This window comes from Mustela putorius, unplaced genomic scaffold (genome assembly GCF_011764305.1).
Source record: "Mustela putorius furo isolate JIRA1106 unplaced genomic scaffold, ASM1176430v1.1 tig00003845_pilon_pilon_pilon, whole genome shotgun sequence".
Taxonomy (NCBI): Eukaryota; Metazoa; Chordata; class Mammalia; order Carnivora; family Mustelidae; genus Mustela; species Mustela putorius.
The window spans coordinates 38,069,787-38,092,197 of NW_025421998.1; the positions used below are offsets into that span (position 1 = coordinate 38,069,787).

General features: G+C 37.2%; 1 protein-coding gene across 13 annotated transcripts in view; it reads left to right on the plus strand.

Moving 5' to 3' along the window:
• Positions 1 to 22,411, plus strand: part of PPP1R9A (protein phosphatase 1 regulatory subunit 9A) — a 305,319-nt gene that overhangs the window by 255,201 nt on the left and 27,707 nt on the right. For 7 of the 13 annotated variants that reach the window (XM_045062718.1, XM_045062711.1, XM_045062713.1 and 4 more), the window contains 2 exons: positions 14,031 to 14,188; positions 14,690 to 14,987. In XM_045062718.1, the coding sequence (XP_044918653.1) occupies positions 14,031 to 14,188; positions 14,690 to 14,987 (456 nt within the window). The remainder of the gene's footprint in view (positions 1 to 14,030; positions 14,189 to 14,689; positions 14,988 to 22,411) is intronic. The other 6 variants (XM_045062720.1, XM_045062721.1, XM_045062722.1 and 3 more) reach the window with 2 other exon arrangements.

A 22,411-nucleotide genomic window follows, 5' to 3' on the forward strand; every position in this document is an offset into this window, starting at 1 on the left:
CCCAGGGATTTGAGTCATGATTAGAGTAAGAGCAGAGAACCGGTTAGAGAGATCTTGGAAGAAAAGGGTTGTAGTCTTCGTTTGATTAGATTCCCTGGAAAACTCCACTGAACAACTCGAACTTCCCACACTTCAGATATTCCGGGATCATCTTAAGGATGGCTTCAAATATTGTAAAGGCTCTTGTGAAAGGCTCTGCATATTTCATAGAGATAATGAAAGAAAAACTAGGACTAATTGGTAGAAGTTACGTATGAAGGGAGATTATTATCACTATCCTGCCTGAGAGGTTAGAAATAAGTATGATACCTTTAGGAAAGTGTTTTGAATACTGGAAGTGTAGTGCCTCACTCACTTGTAAGAGGAAGGATGGCTCCTAGACAGAAAGAACAGTGTTTGTCCCTGCCAGTCGTACAACAAGGCCTGTCATTTGTAGGATAAAGGGCAAGGAAGGTGAATGGTTTGGTTGAAGACAAATACATAGATGAGTTAAACATTTTAAGAGATGAGAGGGAGGGGCACCTGGCTGGCTCAGTCATAGAGCATCTGCCTTCAGCTCGGGGTCGTGATCCCAGTGTCCTGGGATGGAGCCCCATGTCAGGCTCCCTGCTTCGTGGGAAGCATGCTTCTTCCTCTCCCACTCCCCCTGCTTGTGTTTCCTCTTTCTCTGTGTCTCTGTCTGTCAAATGAATAAATAAAATCTTTAAAAAAGAAAAAAAAAAGAGATGAGAGGGAGTTGAAGAAGAGGAAAAACATGAATAAAATTAGAATAATTTTTTTTTTTTCTGATTCATAGATCTTATGTTAAAGAATGAGACCTTATGTTAAAGGTCTGCTTCAGGATACTCTTGGAGTAACAGTAGGCTTTGAGTGCCTGAGAAGAAGTCATAGCTATTTCCATAAGCGCTGGGACCATTAGTAGTTCTCAGGCATAACAGGAACTGGGTCACTTGTGGGTTTGTGAAAGTAGTTCAGGTATCCCTGTGAGGTTTGGATATTACTACCAAATCCTTCTTCTTTCTCTTACCCATCTACTCACCTAGTGGGCCACTAGTTAGAAAACACTGAATAGTTATCTTCCCTAAAGTGTGAACATGGAAGGATTATATAAAACCTTTTATTCTTAGTTCCTTTAGTTAGTTACTGTTCCTTAGCTCTAACAAGAACTGAGCCAGAAGAAAAAGACTGAAGGTTCAAGATGGCAGATTGTAGGAAAGACTAGACTTTCAGCATAGATTGTATGTAGAATTAAATAATTGAATAATGCATAATTTGGAGCACACAGTGATATTGATATTGATAATATCCTTAGAGTAAATCCACTGATGATTGTTATTAGGACGTTTTCACACAGTGACCCTCAGTGTAGACTAATGGCATCACACCAATATGTAATGCAGTGTTCAGTAAAACCGAATTAAGTTATTGGAGAGAGTATGGATAAGACATGATGTACTCAGCTGTCCGTTAATCTGATTTGGTGCTCAGGTGCTCTTTCATGTATAGCAGGTTAAATTTCTTAACCATGTTCAAAGAGAGATGTGTTTCAAGTATGTCTCACCCTGTAAATGTGGAGTTACCTGTTACTTCTTTTGGTTTTGTCAGTTTTTGCTTTGTGGGTCTGAGGTGATGTTAATAGGCACATACAGTTTAGAATTGTCCTATCTTCTTGGTAGATTGACCATTGATCATCAGAGAATGTCTCTACTTTTAGTAATTCACCTTAATATCTGCCTTGTCTGGTATTTGAAGAGCTGTATCAGCTTTCTTTTGGTTAGTGTTTGTATGGGATATCATTTTTTTTTTACTGTAAACTTTCTGTGTCTTTTGTACCAGTATAGAGATGTTTATTTTTTATTACAATCTCTCAGTCTTTTTAAGTTTTCCCAATTCTTTATTTTTAAGATGCATTTAGAAAGTTCTTTAATTTATTTACTGATATGTTGAGTTTAAAGCTAAGCTCTTACTATTTGTTTCTAATCTAAAACCAAAAATCTCTATTCTTTTTATCTGCTTTCTTTCTTTCTTTTGGATTAATCAAGTGGGGATTTTTTTTTTCTAAGTTACTTTTCCTGTATTAAGTTCTATTCATTTTATTGGATACCTACAGATACAATTTAGAATATTTGCAGAAAAGAATGGACTGAATGAATATTCATTAATGTGCTTCCCGTTCAACTGGTTCCTCTTCTTTTTGAATCTTCGGGCAACTGTATTGATTGATTAAATCAATTGATTGATTAATTGATTTAAAACATTTTTCTTAGATGATGACAGAATATATAAACATCAAAAAATATTGGTGGCTCTGCCTTAAAACCACTATTTTAAATTTGAATATTTGATACTTACCAGTGTATTGCCAGTTAAATTTAAAAAAATCCATTTATTGGTTCCATGTGAAATCATAACAATTATTTTTAGGGGGAAATGAGTTCCTATTGCAATTGGATATAAAAAATTTTTTTTAATATTTATTTATTTATTTGAGAGAGAAAGGAGAGAGAGTGCGCACGAGCAGAGGGACAGGTAGAGTGAGAGAAAGAATCCCAAGCCCGATGTTGGGCTTGATCTCACAACCCTGAGGTGACGACCTGAGCCGAAATCAAGAGTAGGATGTTTAACCAACTAACCACCTAGGCACCCCTAAAAAAAATCTTTAATAACACCTGAAACTAATGTATCACTCTATGTTAATTATACTAGTATTGAAGAAAATTCTTCTGTAATTGGAGTATGATCTGTGTCACACTCCAATATAGATAATAGAGATAATAAAGATAATAGAGATAATAAAGATCCTCAAAAAGTTGGAGTTTGGGCTTTTTAAAATTCTTTTTATACACTACAGGTCTTGTGGTCCCTAACTGAGCTTTTAATAAATACTGAGTGGCAATTTATTAGAGGTTATACACGTTGGCAAATGCCTCAAGTACAGTTTTCTGTGTAACTAATGGAGTACAGATCTGTATATTTAACAAACGGTTAAGTTGCAGATGAAGTTAATACATTTGTATAAGATTTAAGCTGTCTAACACAGTTGTGTTCTGGAATAAAGAAAGTTCCTCTTTTACTCTGAGGTGAGCAGAATGAACACCCGTTAGCTGGCCAGGATTCTCTTCCTTAAAAATAAATAAACAAACTAAATAAAACAGAAAACCTGCTTCTTCACAGAGGTAATTACTGAATCCAGAAATGCACTTTATACACATTTACATATATAATGTGTATAATATCATAACCAACTTGTGTCTATACAAGGAATCCAAAGTTGGTTTAGCATTCAGAAACTCATATAATTCTTACATTAACCAGAGAAGTAATCTATATAATCATGTCATTAGATGAAGACAAACATTTAATGAAGACTTGTTCATGATAAAAAGTTTATTAAACTAGAAATATAAAATTTATTAAACTAGAACTTTCTTTTGTTTTTAACTAGAACTTTCTTAACTTGATATGTGAAGCAAACAGAAGTCTGAGAAACAAACTGAGGGTTTTGGAGGGGAGGGAGGTGGGGGGTTGGGCGAGCCTGGTGCTGGGTATTATGGAGGGCACGCATTAAGTGGAGCACTGGGTGTGGTGCATAAACAATGAATTTTGAAACACTGAAAGTAAAATAAAATAGAATGAAAAAAAAATCATATGAAGGGTGAAAGTTAAAATCAAGAATTTCCTTTAAAAGTAAAAATATTGTTAACATTTCGCCACTTAATGTGCTATAACCACTGCTATCCAATGTTTTCCTTGACGTCCTAGCATGTACCAGACAAACAAAAGAAATTTAAAAAAAAAAAAAAGGAATAAAAAGAAAGAAGCCAATGTGTTATTGTCGCTGATACCCTTCAAGAATATAGATTATTAGAATTAATAAGAGTTTGGCAGGATGGATGGCTCTAGGAATTATTAGACATCACTTAATTCTAACAAAGAGAAAATGCAATTTTTATACAAACAATTTATAATAGCAACAAAAAAATATAAGATAGCCAGTATGAACTTAGCAAAAGTAGCTCAAGAGCCATGGTAAGACATTCAAGAAGACCTGCAAAAATTGGTAGAGGTGGGAAGCCTCAGTATTACAAAAATGCCATAAAGCCAAATTAACCCATGTGTATTCCATACAGTTCTGATGAGAATTTGAACAGGGCTTTTGTTTTTGTTTTTGTTTTTCTTAAAGAACTTGACAAGTTATTTCATTATATAGAAGAACAGTTTGGCCCAGAATAACCAGGACATACTTGAGCTAGGACAAAGTGAAAGAGCCTTGTTCTCTCAGATGCCAAGATTCATTATAAAGTAATAGCGATTAAGATAGTATAGGGTAGTCTCAGCAATTGACAAGTAAGTAGACCAGTGTAGCTGAGTGAAATCCAGAAACAGACTGACCCATTCATGGAAATTCGAGACTGATAGAGAACTGACAATGCAGATGAGTGGGAAAAGGGTGGAATAACAAATGATGCTGGGAAAACTGACCATATGGAAAAAAATGAAATTGGATTTGACTTTGTATCACTCATAAAATAAATTCCAAATGGATCAGAGCCTTAAATATGAAAGGTCGTGTTCCTAAATCTTTGAAGAAGATGTAGGAGAATATTGATATGATTTAAGACACAAAAATTCCAAATCATAAGAAAAGTTTGTTAAATTTGACCACAGTTACTATTAAGAAAACCTGGTCATTGAAAGATACTGTACTATCTTTCTAGAGAACGTGGAAAGACATGCCAAAAATTTGAAAGAAGGTATTTGCGGCCCATTTAAGAATAAAGATTGTTATTCAGAATATGCTAAGAATGCAACTAACTTAATAGAAAAATGGACAAACACATAAGCAATCGGTTCACAGAAAAGGAAAACCTTGAGTTTGATAAACATAAGTAAACATTCAACCTCATTAGTAAAAATAAAGCGATTTTCAGGTATAAAGTTTCACAGTAATATGTGAGAGCCAGCATGAAGGAAAAGTCATACAGCTATTTTGCTGAAATAATTTGGTATTATCCAGTAAAATGGAAGATATGCAAATTCTGTGGCCCACCCAGTTTGCTTCTGCATGTTTATATGCTTCCGGAAGTTCTTGCAAATATGTACCAAAAGACATGTTCAAACATACGTAACAATATTGTTCATAAGAATTGCAGAAAAAGGTGAATTAATCCTAGTCATACCTTTCCACATAATGTTGAGCAAACAAAAACGACAATTTGCAGAATACTGAATACTGTTCATTGCCATGTATATAAACTTAAAAAGCAAGCAAAATTAATGTAGTTTGTTTAGAGATACTTTTGTGAATAGGTAGGAGAAAAGATAGGGGCTACGACTAAATGAGGCATAGAGAGGGCTTCACAAGTACCAATTTTATTTTGGGGCCTTGGTGGTAGGAACATGGGTGTCTTTTTCCTTCTTTTTCTATGTGACTTATATATATAACTTTTTTATAAATTAAATATATTAAAATAGGAATGGTCAAATAGCTTAGTTGAAAGTTAAGAATGAGGGGAACCACAGAAGACTTTTGGGGGCTTATAATACTTAAGATTTAGTAAGGGAAGGAAAGTCAACACCAAGAGACATTTATATCAATAAGGAGATTCCTTAGGTCATTGGACTCCTCTAAGAAACCATTTTCTCTTGAGGCTGTAATCATGTGTTGTTTTTGTCCCCTTGGCCGTTCCCTGGGCCCTCAATGTTAATGGCTCTTTCCCGATACCTGTGGATGTGAAGCTGGGCTAGACCCCTACCACCATGTCTGATTTATTTCCTGACGGAGGCTGAGAGTACATTAAGCATTCACTTTTAGCGTTGGAACCCAGAATTGTAAAATAAGGTTAAAGGCATGATTAAAACCAGAATTCATTAAATGGAAAGTCATTAAAAGGAAAGTGAATGCTTGTACTACATTATCAAGAGTGTCTTATCCAAGAGCATTAGATACAGAGCAATGAGGTAATTATTCCATGCTGTCACATTGTTTAGTTCTAAATTGGGGGCAGGAGAGAATTCTGGAGTGGATTCAAGCTTGTATTTATCATACATACAGATATAATTTCTTGGTAAACTTTAATCATTTTCATTTTTTCCTGAACAAATTATTTGCAGTAACTTTTAATCCCCAATAAATAATTTTGACCATGAAATATTATTGAATTGCACTAATTAAAGGGTGAACATTCCTGGTAAATCACTATGGAAAATTTTAATGAACAAGCCAAATGAATGAGAAATCAATACTTATTGATTGTTTTCTGGCATATCATTAGAGCCAAAATCTGTTCTCTTACTCAAAAAGCAAAGCACCTAAATTGCCTGTCTAGTTTTGTGCAAGTTTTGCATCTGTCTTTGTGTAAGTCATTAAGACTTTTGTTGCCAAATCAAGGAGGCATTCAGAAGGAGGTATTCAGTTGCAAAATGACAACTCTGCTTGGTTCCTATTTCTCACTGCCCCTTTGTAAGTTCACAGAAGTCACCAGACCCTACAGTCCTACTGCGTATGCATTAATATTAGAAGATGTATAAAGTTGTTTTGATAGAAAACAAGCTGTTCTTTCTGAATGAGCTTAAGCTTAGTAGTTCTCTGTCTACTTTAGGAAAACCGGACTGCTTTGTTCGCTTGGAATCCAGCTATAAGGTAGATTATGATCTGGAAGTAAAGACAGTTTTATTTTTTTTAGAGATTTTATTTGAGAGAGGAATGAGAGTGTGAGAGCAGAGGGATGGGGCAGAGGGGGGCGGAAAGGGAGACAGAATCCCAAGCAGACTCCACAGGGCCCGATGCCCGGCTGGATCCCAAGACACTGAGATCATGACCTGAGCAAAAACCAGGAGCCAGAGGCTCAACCAACTGAGCCGCCCACGCGCCCTGGAAGTAAAGACAGTTTTAATCTGAATGTTTGATACAGTTCCTTTTCGAGGAAATTTTCCAAGATAGCTGTATTCTGAAGTGTTTCTTATATTTTATAGATAATCCTCGGGTTCACCATGAAATTGTAATTATACAGATTGGGAGACGCTGTATAGTTCTGTTAAAATAAAATTGACTAAAAGAACAGGCTGGGAAATCAGGATGGGAGGGTACAGAAGAAGAATGTTGCACGAGTGGTTTCTAAGTCCAGTGCATGTTGGCAGACTCCTGTCAATTTCTCAGGGTGGACCACAGATTTCACTGTGCACGCCATCTACCAGCCAAGAGGAAAAATACGATCAATCATGGTGTCACAGCCTCTTTAAAATTAAAACCAAGAAATAAACAGCTGTTTCTGCAATTAGGACCAGAAAATTATCTTGTGTGTATGGCTCTGAATAATATTCTAACCATATTGTTTCAGTAGTTATGAGATCCTTGAGGTTTTTTCTGTGAATGCAGGACACTAATAGCAAGTTATGACTGAATCCCACTGGACATGAAATAACATTCTACTTCAGTACTTTACACTAATTACGTCTGAGAACCTACAGGAAATGCCATGTGTTAGGAAACTTAAGAAACACAGAACTTAGAACTTAGGTACACGGAAAACTCTATTGTCTGTGTGTTTTGTGATGACAGTAAAGGCCTTAAGACTAACCAAAAAGTCATTTGGATATTTGTTTTGGTTTCACAATTAATGTTTTATTTATTCAAGCTACATTATCAAAGACCTAGTTTTAAAATTTATTTGCAAGTCATTGTTAAGGGATCTCGGAATAATATTTAGTTCTTATTTAAAAACTTCGCTAATTAGCACCTACAAACATTTTAAATTGCTTTTGTAAATTTGTTATGTTTGACTTCCTTGTTAAATACTATTTTTAGGGACTGGCAGTCTTTGCAAGTACTTAAATTCTCGTGCATCTGTTAAGTTATACTTACAAGTAGTGTAGCCTTTGAGTTTCCTTAACCCTTCTAATGCTGTATGTACGTAATTAAGTCTTTCCATAGTTAAAAGATACTTTCCCATTAAGGAAGCCAACAATTGTTATTTCAAGTGACTGAGGTTATTTCCTATCAAAAGCTTAAGCTCTGAATTCTTCTTATAGTAATCAAAGAAACTGTTATATCATGATAAATCATTTGGGGGAGGGTTGCATACTTAGCATATTTGGGATTACTAATATCCAGAGATTTTTATAAGCAGCCCTGAAAGACAACAACACAGAAGCTTGTTTACTGTTGTCTTGTCAGGGACGTTATAATATCAAGAAGAGGACATTTACACAATTGTTGACTGTTGTCAGGGATGCTGTAATATCAAGAAGAGGGCGTTTACGTATCCCACCTTCCTAGACCCAGCTCATGGTCCTACTCGCAGAAGTCTGCAGTTCCCAACCAGTTTGCCCATTTGATTACATTTTATAATTCTCTGAATTTAAGGACTTTTCTGTCGGATTCCACAGATGTTTGACAGCGAAGGAAACCTAAGATACTGAATGCCTTTCCCTGTTGTCTAACCATGAATTATCCTTTCATGTTCTCCGAATCAACAACTCTTGCAAGCGTTGCAAATGATACCAATGGAATTTAGGAACTCTCACATAGTTTTTTTTTTTTTCTCCCTGCTTTGCAGCCCTTATGTCCAGGGGCAGGTCTAGTGGCATTACTAAAGAGTCAGGGGCAACAGAGTCTGACCTCTCTACCCTCTTGAGAACAGGAGGTGGGTTGACCATAAGCGAAAGATGGCTATATTGGGCATCAGACGGCACCTGGAGAGGCGTTACACACCAAAACAGACAACCAAATTATGTTTCAAAGGCTACCCAGATAGTTTTGAGGTTGCATTTATTGACAAAGTGGTTAAAAAAAAAAAAAAAAAGGTGGGGGGAATTCTTCAATATTTTTCCAACATTAACCAATGAAATGTATAGTTCATAAAACAATAATCTCAGAGCTACTAAAGAGATTAGGGAAAAGCAGCCATCTTCTGCTTGTTCTGAAACGGTAAGGAATCAGCTTCCTAAAATTTCAGAAATTTATACTTGGGGTATAAAATGTGTGCACTCTTAGGCAACCATAAGGAAAGCAACTAAATGAATATAGAGTTCAGGGTGAGAGTCGCCTGCGGGTGTGTTCTTAAGTAAAGTGCTGTCATGAGAGGAGATGCAGTTGTGTAACTTGCTCTCAAATTACCACATCCGATTCAATACATCTTTGCGGGGCCATGCTGAAACAGAGTAGTGACTGGAAGCTAAGCCATAGAGCCCCGATCAAGCCAGATCATCTGGTCGTCAGGAGAGCAGCAAAGCAGGCCCACAGGCTGCCCTTTCACCTGGGGCAGGCTGATAGTCACATGGATTTTGACAAAGTTTCCCAGACTAGTAACAAGATCTGGGCATTCCCTGAGTCCTAAAACACCAGAGCTCTCGGATTAGAGTGGAATTAAGATGTCTGTAAAAGAAAATGTACTGAATGTGCGAGTTGTTTTTCTTTAGTTTTGTTTTGTTTTTACTAATTTTACATATATAAGTAATATATAAACACACAAAAACTACATATAACACACAAAAAAATTGACATTACAAATAGGTTTAAAGTACCTGTTGGCCAAGATCTCCAAATCTGATACCTTCTTTGGAGGTCACCACCATCGTCAGTACCATGTTAAATCACATGCATCTATTTATCCTCAATTATAAATTATAAAATTATAAAAATATTTAAAATGAAGGTACATGTGGTTCTGCAGCTTGCTTTAGTCATGTGAGACTATCTTGCTAACCTTTCCACGTCAGTAAGTGCCCGCGTTGAGTGCTGCCGTAACCGTTGGCTCTTCAAAGCATTGCATATCGATGAATGCATTTGGTCCTCACGGCTATGTCACCACTCTCAGTGCTATGTTACCATCGTGCCCATTTTGCAGTTGCGGATGCTAAGGGACAGAGAGGTTAGAGAAATTGCCCAGTTTAGTGACTGGAGCCGCCGATCTGGATTCTGTTTGAGGGAGACTTAACTACAGATCACTGTCATGGTAACAGTTTTTACCACCTCTCTGAGATGCATAAATCTACCCCTGAACGCAGGGCAGAGCAACCCCCAAACCTGCAGGCCCATCTTATGTGAAGGTGCAGTGACTGTGAGTGATCAACGGCTACTGTTCAAATTTTAAATTGACACCAAGTGCTCAGCACTGTAGTTGATAACAGCATAAGTGAGATCATAGAGGCAGGACTGTTTTTGAGGAGAATAGTGCCCTTAAGAATGCAGAGCAGCCCCCATGTCATGCTGCCCCATTCCCTCCTTCCCTGGCCATCTCTGTCTGATCTGTGGGCAGCGTTCCATTTACGTCAAAAATAACGTCAACCTAGTGAAAAAACGGAATGACTCACAGCCTTACTGGAGGGAACTTGTTGCTGTGTGATAGGATATATAACATCCTAATTTCACAGAACATTTTTCATAACAGCTGCTAAAATCATAATCGAATCCATTAAATTCTTTTCAAGGATGCAATTTGAAGCAATATTGAAGCTGATCTTAAAAGGCAGGTACAGAGGTCGAGTCCCACCCACACAGCACCGCTCTGTCATGAGTCACTTCATTATCTTTGCTGTTTGTCTGTCTGTATTTGTTAGCCCACTCCAGTCTGCCCATCTTTTTTATTTCTAGCTGCATTTGAGTCAGAGTTAGCCCCCCCCCCCAGAGACTAGAGGGTCTGAAAAAAAGGAATAGAGAAGGAAAGGAGAAATGGAAAGGAAATTTCCCTTGGATTCTTATGGACAACAGAACACAACAGCTGGAGAGAAGGGGTAGAGGAAGAACCCAGGTCTTGGCTTTATAAAAGCAGTGTTAGGTTATTGATTAAGGTCTCTGTTGAGAGTGAATGACAGTGAGAGAACATGGCCACCTAAGCCCTTTCATTCAGTAGCGTATGACTTAGCCATGTGGAGCCGGTTGGGTTTCTTCTGCCACATTGTCATCCTCAAAACTGACAGCTAATTTTTTTAAAAAAGATTTTATTTATTTATTTGACAGAGAAAGAGAAAGACAGCGACAGAGGGTACACAAGCAGGGGGAGCAGCAGAGGGAGAGGGAGAAGCAGGCTTCCCACAGAGCAGGGAGCTCAATACAGGGCTCGATCCTAAGGCAGATGCTTGAAGACGGAGCCACCCAGGTGCCCTGCCAGCTAAGTTTTTGATGTAAGAATTTTACTCCTTGGATAAACATAAAACCAAATAAAATCCCTCAGGTTTCTCTCTAAGATACTATATACTTCTGGAGATTTGCAAAGTTAGAACCTGACCTGTATTTTTGTTTGGAACATAAAGTAAGACTAAAACAAAGACTCTATGATGGCACAAGGTTACTTGTGAAGTTTACTTTCAGAGTTGCAAATGACCTTCCAGAAGGCTGATAGCACTTTTTTTTTTTTAAGATTTTATTTGTTTATTTGAGAGAGAGAGAGAGAGCAAGCAGAGGGAGGACCAGAAGAAGAGGGAGAAGCAGACTCTGTGCTGAGCACAGAGCCTGGCACAGGGCTGGATCCCAGGACCCTGAGATGATGACCCGAGGTGAAATCAAGAGTCTGGTGATTAACCAACTGAGCCACCCAGGCGCCCCAAGAGAACAGGCTTCTGAGGACTGAGCTCTATCCTGTCTCATCCATAGATTAGCTGTGTGACGCAGTTAGTAAACAGTAATCTTCTTTGAGCCTTGTTTTTCCTAACTGGAAAGGAAAGCGGAGATAGAATCCCTAAGGTTCTTTTGAGCTACAATATTCTGATTCTTGAACAACATGATAGAAAAAGATAGCTTCTGGTTACCCAACCACGTAAGTCCTATACACAGTTTCCTTCTCTCGCTCACACCTCCTCTAACACTCCTGAGGGCGAAGTAGCTTGCTAGCTCCAGACTTGCTGTGGTTGAAGTGAAAGTTCTCCACTCCACTCCATTTTTCTGGCTCTTTACTTAAAAACATTCATTCTCGGGATGGAATATATAAATTGCTGATTGGTAATTCATGAAGCACTGCTAAAAGCCTCGTGTTCTGGCCCTCAAAAATCCTCGATTGGATGCAGTGCGTTGTTGGCCACTTGGACAGTGGACTTAAAGTGCTTCTTTTCCAGCTGACTTCATCTTTGATAGATGTAATTCCATATGCCTACCTAGTGCTAGCTGATAATAAAGCAGGGTGTTCTAGACTGCTCTTTGGAAGTGGTTGGATATGAGTATCAGGCAAATTCATGAATTGTAACAGAGCTGGAAGTCCCAGAATAATTCCCTGCCCTTGAAACCCTGCTAATAAGTAGCTCTCATGTTCCCTTACTTTATTTCTTCAGTGCCTAGTGGTGGAGTAGCTTCTGCATTTCTGGATGTTGGGTGCTACATTGGGTCCTCCAGGGCCAGGATTCTGTTGCAAAAGGAGCCATGTTAACAAAAGGAGAACAAGCTTCCTCCTTGAGTCTTCTTATCACCCAGTAACCAACACTGTTACAAAGCAACCGAATAAGAAATCCGAGAATTAATTTTTTCTATAGTTTTCAACATGTCTTCCTTTTTTGCTTTCTTACACATATGTGGAAGATAAATAAGTATATTCTATATGTAGCCAATTGGAGAAATGTATTTCCTAGATTAGTCACATTATATGTGATTTTGCAACGAAAAACATTTGAACTGTAATGGCAGGAAAATTCTTTTTCTAATAACTTGTTTAACCCTAGCTCAATTTGAAGGGCACAGACTAGTAGCCTGAGAGTCAAAAAATAAGAAAAATCATGGCAGCTCATCACCAGCCATGCAGATGAGAGCGAATTACTCAAGTTCTCTCAACTTCTGGAGAGGATAAAACATAACTTGGTGGCTCTGTCGCATGGGTTTGTGAGGAACACATGAGACGGTGTGCATGATTGCTTTGTGTTACAGAAGATACAGTCCACATACAAGATAGATAAACTGTGAAACAGGCTTGTATGACAGTCTGTCTAATTATATTATTGCTTTCATCTATGTGGTGTTCCCACATTTTATATGTAAACAAGAGCTTGTAAGGTTGATTATCTCCCAATTATCACAACTAATGAACTCTTAATCGGCAGCTGCAGGTTTAGATTTTATTGAAAGGAAGAAATTAAAGTGATCAAGGAGATTATTTTTCTTCCATTGACATGTAAACAATGAAGAGATGACTAATTAGAAAATATTTAGCTGTCCTTTATAAATACCTGAATAGTCTGACTTTTTTGAATATTCACTTTTCTTTCAAATACAGGAAATGAAGAGTCAGAACCTTTCGTAAATATTGTCACTCAGTGGATGTATCTCCTAGGGAAAATATGTTTAATATAATTTGTTAGACAAATGCAAAGTTCCATAGGTAAGAGAGGCACAACCTGAGATGCTTCCTTGTTCTGCTTTTATAATATATTTAGGGCACACCTTCGTAATAACACTGTGAAAAGGTATTTCCTCCAGTAATGCTACTGTAAGGAATTGTTTTATTCCATTAATATCAGTACACATTAATTTTCTGCAACTCAGTTATAAGCTTTATTTTTAATAATTTAAATCCAGAAGCACTTAATTAATTCTGTGAACATTATGACTTCATATAATGACTGCCATTCTAAAAAGATAAAACAGGATTAATGATCAAACTACATTTTTTTAAGGAGCAGGATTCCAGATAAATTCAACCAAAGGAGAACTTTTCCTCATCCAACGCCTACATAAATCAATGGGTAACCTTTCCTTCTCCCTTTTGGAATGGTGACTTGGAGTCCTGACTTGGACTTAGGGCCACAAAATTAAAGGTAGTAAGAGGCAGACCACAGAGGACCACGCTGGCTCTTTGAATGTCCGATTTCTTTTGTTGCCTTGGTCACCTTTGGTGTTGGTTTCTTCCATTAGGCTTTGTACATTTCTCCTAAATCTCACAGACCTGTTTGTTACCCAGGGGATATCAGACAGGCTGGCATGGTTGCCACCGATTTTTTTCCCGATGTTAATGATAACCTTAAGATTTTTGTTATCAGGGCCTGTGGTCTCTTTGACAATCCTCTCCAAAGGTTCCCTCACCGATTATTTTGCTTTATTCTTTCCTTAGACTTGAATGAGGCAGTCCCAGAGACAGAGCGCCTGGATTCAAAAGCACTGAAAACCCGAGCCCAGCTCTCTGTGAAGAACAGACGCCAGAGGCCCTCTAGGACAAGACTCTATGATAGTGTCAGTTCAACAGATGGGGAAGACAGTCTGGAGCGGAAGGTGAGCTGACTGATTTCTGACTTGCAGTGTCGAGCTGTCTCCTTGTTCCTACAGCTTTTTGAAGATGATTTTTCTGCAGCCAGATTCTATGCTCTAGATGGAAACAGCTGGAGTAGTTCACTGTTTTGTCTCCTAAATTCTTGCTCAACTCGATAAATTGTAATTCAGCTTATTTCTGTACTCATTCAATGAACTAACCCAAGACATTATCCCTATTGTCATATTTCGTGATGGTGTTTTTATATTCAGTTGTTGGTTTTACCTAGTGGGAAATAAGGAATGTACAAGTAATTGTTTCTATATGTCTTAGGTGTCTGTTTTAGCTACAATGGTAATATGCTGAATTGTTATAAACTATGCAGTCTCATCTGTAAACCCACAAAAAAATTGGTTTTCAAGGGAAAATTTTTTACTAAAAAAGTTTGGTCTGATTTCAAAGTAAGTATTCCTGGAGCTGATGCTCAGCAGCATAACCTCCTTTATAATCTCTTATACCAACAGCCTTCAAACAGTTTCTATAACCACACGCACATTTCCAAATCACTTCTGCCCAAGGGTTTGAGAACTTCTCCAGAATCAGATTCTGGTACTCCATCCCTCACTCCAGTGGCTGGCAGTGTGCCCTTCTCATCTGACCACATAGCTGAATTTCCAGAGGGACCACTGAGCCCAGAAAAGGAGCCTTCCTCCCTTATTTGGGGAGACACTTCACTCTCCTCTCCTTCAAAATCTGATCATGATATGGAAGAATCTCCATACCACCATCAAGCCACCACCAAGAAAACACCACAAGAAAAAGGTACTGTTGATTTTTGTTGTTGTTTTGATTTTGTTTTGTCTATCTTCACTAACTCCTTGATTTGTACAATAGATGAACAGCTTTTTTTGGTCATAGTCGTAAATCCTTTGTCTTCTCACACCTAATAATTAATATTGCTTTCTTTTTATGTTGTGGGATAAGAGCCCATGACTCTCCCATCTTATTTATTTGTTTGTTTATTTATTTACCTTTTCCTACCAGGTTAGCATTTTTACTTCTTTCGCTGTCCACAAGTTTACTACTATTGAAGGAAATTCTTCAGGAGGCCTACTAGAGATTTTGTAGAGTAGCAGCCCAGAGTTTTAATGAACACTTAACATACTCACTTTGGGGGAAAAGAAGTGTATATAATATATATGTAAAAATATGTATGTATATAGTATCTATAAAAATACATTACATATACACATATACATATTTATACACATATGTGGTGTGTGTGTGTGTGTGTGTGTGTATGTGAAGATGAAGCAGTATAAGTTTTAAACCATTAATTGGTTTTTATTTAGAAGAAATTTTCACAGTAATGATGTATTACACAAATTGTGACAGGAAAGCTATGATAAAGATAATACAGAGAGATTAATCAATTAAATTTTAAAATAAGCTCCTAGAATTAATACCAGAATTTCATAGTCATATCAATAGACTATCATCATTTTAATTTACAGAAGAAATAAATTCTCATTCAATAAGTTAAATGATACAGAGATGTGTAAAGATTAGGTTCATTCTTTTCCTACTATGTCTGATGTGTCTCCTTATAGTAACCAAGTAAAGTTGGTTATATTATCGGTCACATCTGAAATACAAGTAAGTATATATTACGTGTATTTGCATGAGAGCGCACGTGCGTGCGTGTGTGTGTGTGTTTGTGTGTGTAGATGTAAAAATGAAAGTACTTTTTAATATGCTTGCGCTTTATTTTGTGTCTTTTTTTTTTTTACAAAAATGAATCATACAAGTCACATGACTCTGCAGTTTTGTTTTATACATAATAATATTTTATGGACATCCTTCTAAGGCAATATACCCAAATTAAATGATATGAGACTCTTATATAGAGAGCTTATAATATAACTGAGACAACTCTTCTGATATTGGTGGACATTTAGGCTATATTCTAGATTTCTTTTTGTATATTGCTTGTTTGCTTACCACTTTGAAAGAAGCATTTGTATATTTTTTAAATTTTTATTTATTTGATAGAGAGAGAGAGAGACAGTGACAGAGGGAACACAAGCAGGGGGAGTGGGAGAATGAGAAGCAGGCTTTCTGCCAAGCAGGGAGCCCAAGGGCTGGATCCCAGGGCTCTGGGATCATGACCTGAGCCAAAGGCAGACACTTTAAGGACTAAGCCACCCAGGTGCCTCAGCATTTGTATATTCTCATATACTGGACACTTTTACTTCTTTAGAATACATTTTCAAAAGTCGAATTGGTAGTCAGAGTATATTGTGCTCAAGAGAAAATGTATAGCTTTAAATTCCTTTATTATTAAAAATAAAGACTGAAAATAAATAAATATTCAAACTAATAGGAACAGAACAATTAAAAGGTAGGGGAAAACGTAGAAATAGGAGCAGGTAAGAGATATAAGCTGAATTTATTTTTTTTTAATTTTTTTTTAATTTTTATTTTTTTATTAACATATAATGTATTATTAGTCCCAGGGATACAAGTCTGTGAATCGTCAGGTTTACACACTTCATAGCACTCACCATAGCACATACCCTCCTCAATGTCATAACCCCACCACCCTCTCCTCAACCCCCTTATCCCGGCAATCCCGTTTGTTTTGTGAAGATTAAGAGTCTCTTATGGTTTGTCTCTCTCCCAATCCCATCTTGAAAAACCCATTCTCAATTTCCGTCTCCCCCCAAAATATTGTAACAGTGTGCAAATTATTCTAGCTAAAAGTGAAGAGCCGCTTGGAAGGACACAGTAAGAAGAAAATAGAGAAACAAACACACAAAAAAATGTGGCATTGGAAATAAAGGAGATACGGAGATTAAAAGAATTTTTTTTTTTACAAATAGTATGTGAACTCAGTAGATTTAAAAACCTAAAGGAAATGGAGTTCTCTACAAAATTAGTCTATTCAAATTGTCTAAGAGGAAAACTTGGATAAATCAATAATCACAGAACCACGAAATAGGTTTTTATAAGCACTTCCATTTAGAAAGTTACTAGAGCCAGGTGGTTTTATAACTGAATTCTGCCTAACCTATTAAAACAGAAACAAAAACAAAAACAGATAGGCTCTATTTTATGCTCGTTATCCCAGGTAGGGTGTTTATCATTTATTCAAGTAGCTGGTATCCTAAAAACTAGTAAAGCCAGTGTGGAAAAAGGAAATCTTACGCATGTAGCTTCATTTCAACTATGATGCTAATCAGTTGAATCCAGGAGTGCAAGTTAATTATATTCCATAATCAGGTAGTAGTATTGATTCTGAAAATGTAAGAATAGTTTGACATTAGAAAATCTAACAATATAAATCATCATATCAACAAAGGAAAGGTAAAGTGTTATAATATTAATGGAAGTCGAGAGGCATTTGGTATAATTCTTCAGAAATTTTCAGTAAAAACTTGTTAAAGTAAAAGTGGAATTAGAAAAAATTTTCTGAATATGATTGGTTACTTACCAGCAATCAACCACTAAATAGTGAATCTTAAACCATTTGCATAAGAATTAGGAATAAGACATGAATGCCAACTACCACCACGATTTTCAAGTCTGTTTTTGAGACTTTTCTAATTGCAGGAAGATAAAAGAACATCAAATAATAAATATAAATTTGAAATATAAAGACAAAAGTATCTTTATTTAAGGATTATATGAATATTCATCTAGAAGATTAAGTGGCCAGATATAAAATAAATATATGAAATTAATATCTTCATGAGTGTAACGGTAAAGCGTCTATAACTTACTTTGAAAGGCATTTGAAAATTAATGGATTAATGGATGACTAGAGGGACGGCTATATGATAAAGCAAATTGTAGTAAAGTGGAAATTGTAGAATATAGGTAGTGGATATACATTTGTTCACTATAAATTTTTTTTATCTTTTAAAAAAAACTGAGTTGGGGGCGCCCGGGTGGCTCAGTGGGTTAAGCCGCTGCCTTCGGCTCAGGTCGTGATCTCAGGGTCCTGGGATCGAGCCCCACATCAGGCTCTCTGCTCAGCGGGGAGCCTGCTTCCTCCTCTCTCTCTCTTTGCCTGCCTCTCTGCCTACTTGTGATCTCTCTCTGTCAAGTAAATAAATAAAATCTTAAAAAAAAAAAAAAAACTGAGTGGTAGAAAGGAATGTCATTTTTGTCTATACTGATCTAAAGATTTTCTACAACAGATATTTTTGTGGAACTTGATAAGCTGATCCTAAATTTATAAGAAAGGAAAAATGGCCAGGAATACCTGAGACTCGTGTGTGTGTGTGTGTGTGTGTGTGTGTACCTTATTTTATGACAGCTGATGGGTGGATCCGTGGAGAAAGAATGGAGGTTTTTTACAAATTGCTTTGGGACAGCTGGTTATCCGTATTTTTAAAAATTACATTAGATACCCCCCATACATTGCAAAACAACCTATTCAAGTTGGATTTAAGACTTAACTGGAAAGTAACTGGAAAATACAAGCTATTTAACTTTTAAAAGACTGTATAGAATATTTTTGTGACTTTGGGTAGACAAGGATTTCTTAAACAAGACACGAAGGAAAAAAAAAGAAAAGATTAATAACATCAGATGATATTAAAATTAGGAACTTCATTTCTCAAACACACAACAAAGAATCCCACGAAAGTGGAGAAGATATTACCTGTCTGTGTAACTAACATGAAGTTAGCGACTAGATTATGTAAATAACTTGTATAAATCACCTGGAAAAGACAAATGATACAGGAGATAATATATAATGTCTTGAACAGGCACTTCATAGAAAATGAAAACCAAAAGGCCAAAATATTTATGAAAGATGTTCAACTGCATTAGTAATCAGAAAAGTATGAGACAAACCAGATGAGATACCATTTTGTACCTACCACATTGCCATAAATATTACAGTCTGATGTTACCAAATGCTGGAAACTATGTGAAATAACCAAAGACGGAAGAGTTTTCATCTTGCAGGTGGAAGTGTGAATTGGGGCAAGCTCTTTGGAAACAATTTAGCATTGACCTAGTAAGGGCGAAAGTGTGCATGCCCTTGACCCAACAAGGTCCTATGCTTGTCTACTGAGATTCATGTACAGGAGTATTCATAGCAGCCCTACTGTGTGATCAAAAGCAACAACAAACAACTGGAAAAACCTAAAAGCTGATAACTCCTGGAATAATCACTAGTAAAAATAGTTAAATGAATTGTAGTATATTCATAGGATGAATCTGTGCAGCAGGGAAAATGAATGAACCACACTGAAACATGACAACAGGCGTGAATCTCTGGAACGAGACATTGAGAGAATAAACCAAATTGCAGAAGAATCACGGTGGTTCTATTTAGATAGTGTTAAAAAGTGAGTTACTTAGAGATACAGACAAAATGCTGAGGTTGTAAGTGGGAATGACAAAAGTCAGTTACTTGGTGGGGACTGTCCAGGAACTGGAATATGGAAGGACATACTAGGGACTTTGTAGGTAGAAACTGGTGAGGGTTGGGAGGAATAAATGAAATGGGTGTTGGCTTTATTGGTTTTTTTTCATTCTCTACAATTATCTAATAAATACTCTTGGTTACAGTAGTCAATAAGCATAATAAAGGACCCCATATAGAAATTAGAAAATAGAAAATTAATTGATGGACTTTAATATACAGGTAGCTTCAAGGAATTTTTAAAAAGTCAAAAATTGGCAAAAGAAATAAACTTGGTTCACTGAAGAGAAAATTTGTATTGCTTATAGGAAAAGATGATCAGGCTCACTAATGATCAGAGAAGTGATCACTTAAATTAGATACCACTGGATTGCCAAAGTTTTAAAGAATTCATGAGCTAGGGACGCCTGAGTGGCTCTGTTGGTGAGGCATCTGCCTTCAACTCAATTCATGATCTTGGGGTCCTGGGATCGAACCCTCCATCAGGCTCCCTGCTTGAGGGGGAGCCTGCTTCTCCCTCTGCCTGCTGTTCCCCTTGTTTGTACTCTCTCTCTGTCAAATAAATAAATCTTAAAAAATAATAATAATAATTCTGACAACTAGTGCCAGCAGTGATGTGAGATACACTCATACCTTGCAGGTGTGACTGTACATGACTGTATTTTTGAAAAGCGCATACCCATCTGTCTCTACCCAATCAAAAATTATAATCTTTCTAAAAATACATCGTGAACATAGAAATACATTTGATTTGGGGGACTCAACCTCTTTTTAACTCTTGGGAAGCACCATAGCTTTATTCTTGATCTTTTCCCTTTAGTTTCATTCCCTAAGCCTATTCATTGCTGGAATTGCCTTCCACAGACTGGTCTTAAGCACAGCTCTTCTAGGAGTTTTGGGATAAAAATTATGTACTTAGAAACTAAAAAAAAAAAAAAAAAAAAATGCTAGTAGAAGCAAAAGAAGATATGTCGAGCCTACTAATTCATCAAAGGTAGTTCTCAAGTTGATGGAGGACTTGCATGGTTGATATTAACCTACTTTCAAAAGAATTAAAGACTTCAAAAACTCTCATTTATTCACTCAAACTGTGGATTCAAATAGCACTTTTTTATAGTGCTGTTTTGTGGTAAGCCCTCTATCATCTCTTTGGAAAACTACATATAGATCTTTTTTTTTTTTTTTTTTTTTTTTTTTTAAATTATGGTGGATAACCACTTTGAATATATTTTTTTAAAGATTTTATTTATTTATTTGACAGAGAGAAATTACAAGTACACTGAGAGGCAGAGAGAGAGAGAGAGAAGGAAGCAGGCTCCCTGCTGAGCAGAGAGCCCGATGCGGGACTCGATCCCAGGACCCTGAGATCATGACCTGAGCCGAAGGCAGCAGCTTAACCCACTGAGCCACCCAGGCGCCCAGATCTTAATTGGTCCATAAGAAGACCAAACAACAGACACATGTATTTTGGAGATAGAGGTTAATACGCAGTGGTCTGCTGTTTGAGTTTATCAGGCATAACTAGCTATTTGAGAGAAGTTACATTATAGTCAAGGAGAGTGGATCACTCACACATGAGATATGGCCCCCCGATTTTTTTAAGTGGCAGAATATTATCTAGATTAGGTCTCTCTTTTACTTCTAATTTTTTTTTTTTTTAATTTATTTATTTGACAGACAGAGATCAGAAGTAGGCAGAGAGGCAGGCAGAGAGGGAGGGGGAAGCAGGCTCCCTGCTGAGCAGAGAGCCCGATGCGGGGCTCGATCCCAGGACTCTGGGATCATGACCTGGGCCGAAGGCAGAGGCTTAACCCACTGAGCCACCCAGGCGCCCCACTTCTAATTTTTTTTTAATGCTTCTTTAAAGTCAGCAGATGTTTCCTCCCAGATGGGAGAAGTAGTACGTGGATTTGCATTGTGCTCCGCAGTCTACGAAAAGCAATGTAGGAGTCACATGTGAGAATTCCACCCTTTCCCCAATGCCTCCCTTATTTGCAACTCTTCCTTTTTTGGAATTAAGCTCTCAGTGGAAGTAAGCAGGAACCGAGATAGAAGATGGGTAGCTTCTTCTCCAGAAACTAAGTAACTTGGGCTTTAACCCTCTTCAGTCTTCCTGGGCTGATTGTCTTTCTGGGGAGCAGGGAAGAAGCAGTGCATTGAGCTTTGATAAAATATGAACTTTATCAATAGTCAGCTACTAATACAGTAGCCACTCAGATACAAGAGTGCCTCACATTCTTTTCTTTCCCAGTAAAAAGTTTCCAGCCTTGAAGAGCTTTCATTGCCTTCCCTCTTCATTGACATTAATCCATTCATTTAAGTATTTATTAAACAAATAGTTATTGAGCAGTTACTCTGAGTCAGGCGTTGTGCTAAGGGTTAAATGTATGAGAACTGACAAGATTCCATCTTTACCCTCAAGGAGTTTGCTGACTAGAGTCAGTCTGTCTGCCTCTTCTCTCTCTCCCTCCCTCTCTCTCTCTCTCTCTCTTTGTCATTGCCAGTTGGTTTTGTAACATCTTGTTTCTGATACCCCACCATCAGTGACTGGGAAGGCCCTATTCTCTCTTGCTTTCCGGTCTCAGGCTCTGTAACACCTGGAAAGACATCAAAGAGACCTTTAGTTAACTGACTGTCAGTCAGCAGCCCATTACCAATTGGTACCTCAAAAGTCAAAGGTCTAGCCCTTCAGTTTTCTAAGTCCAGAAACTCAGTAATACAGTTCAGATTTAATCAAGTCCAAAGTGGCTGATTCTTGCTCTTCTAACTTAGAAAACACTGATTTCTAGGCCAAAATACTTAT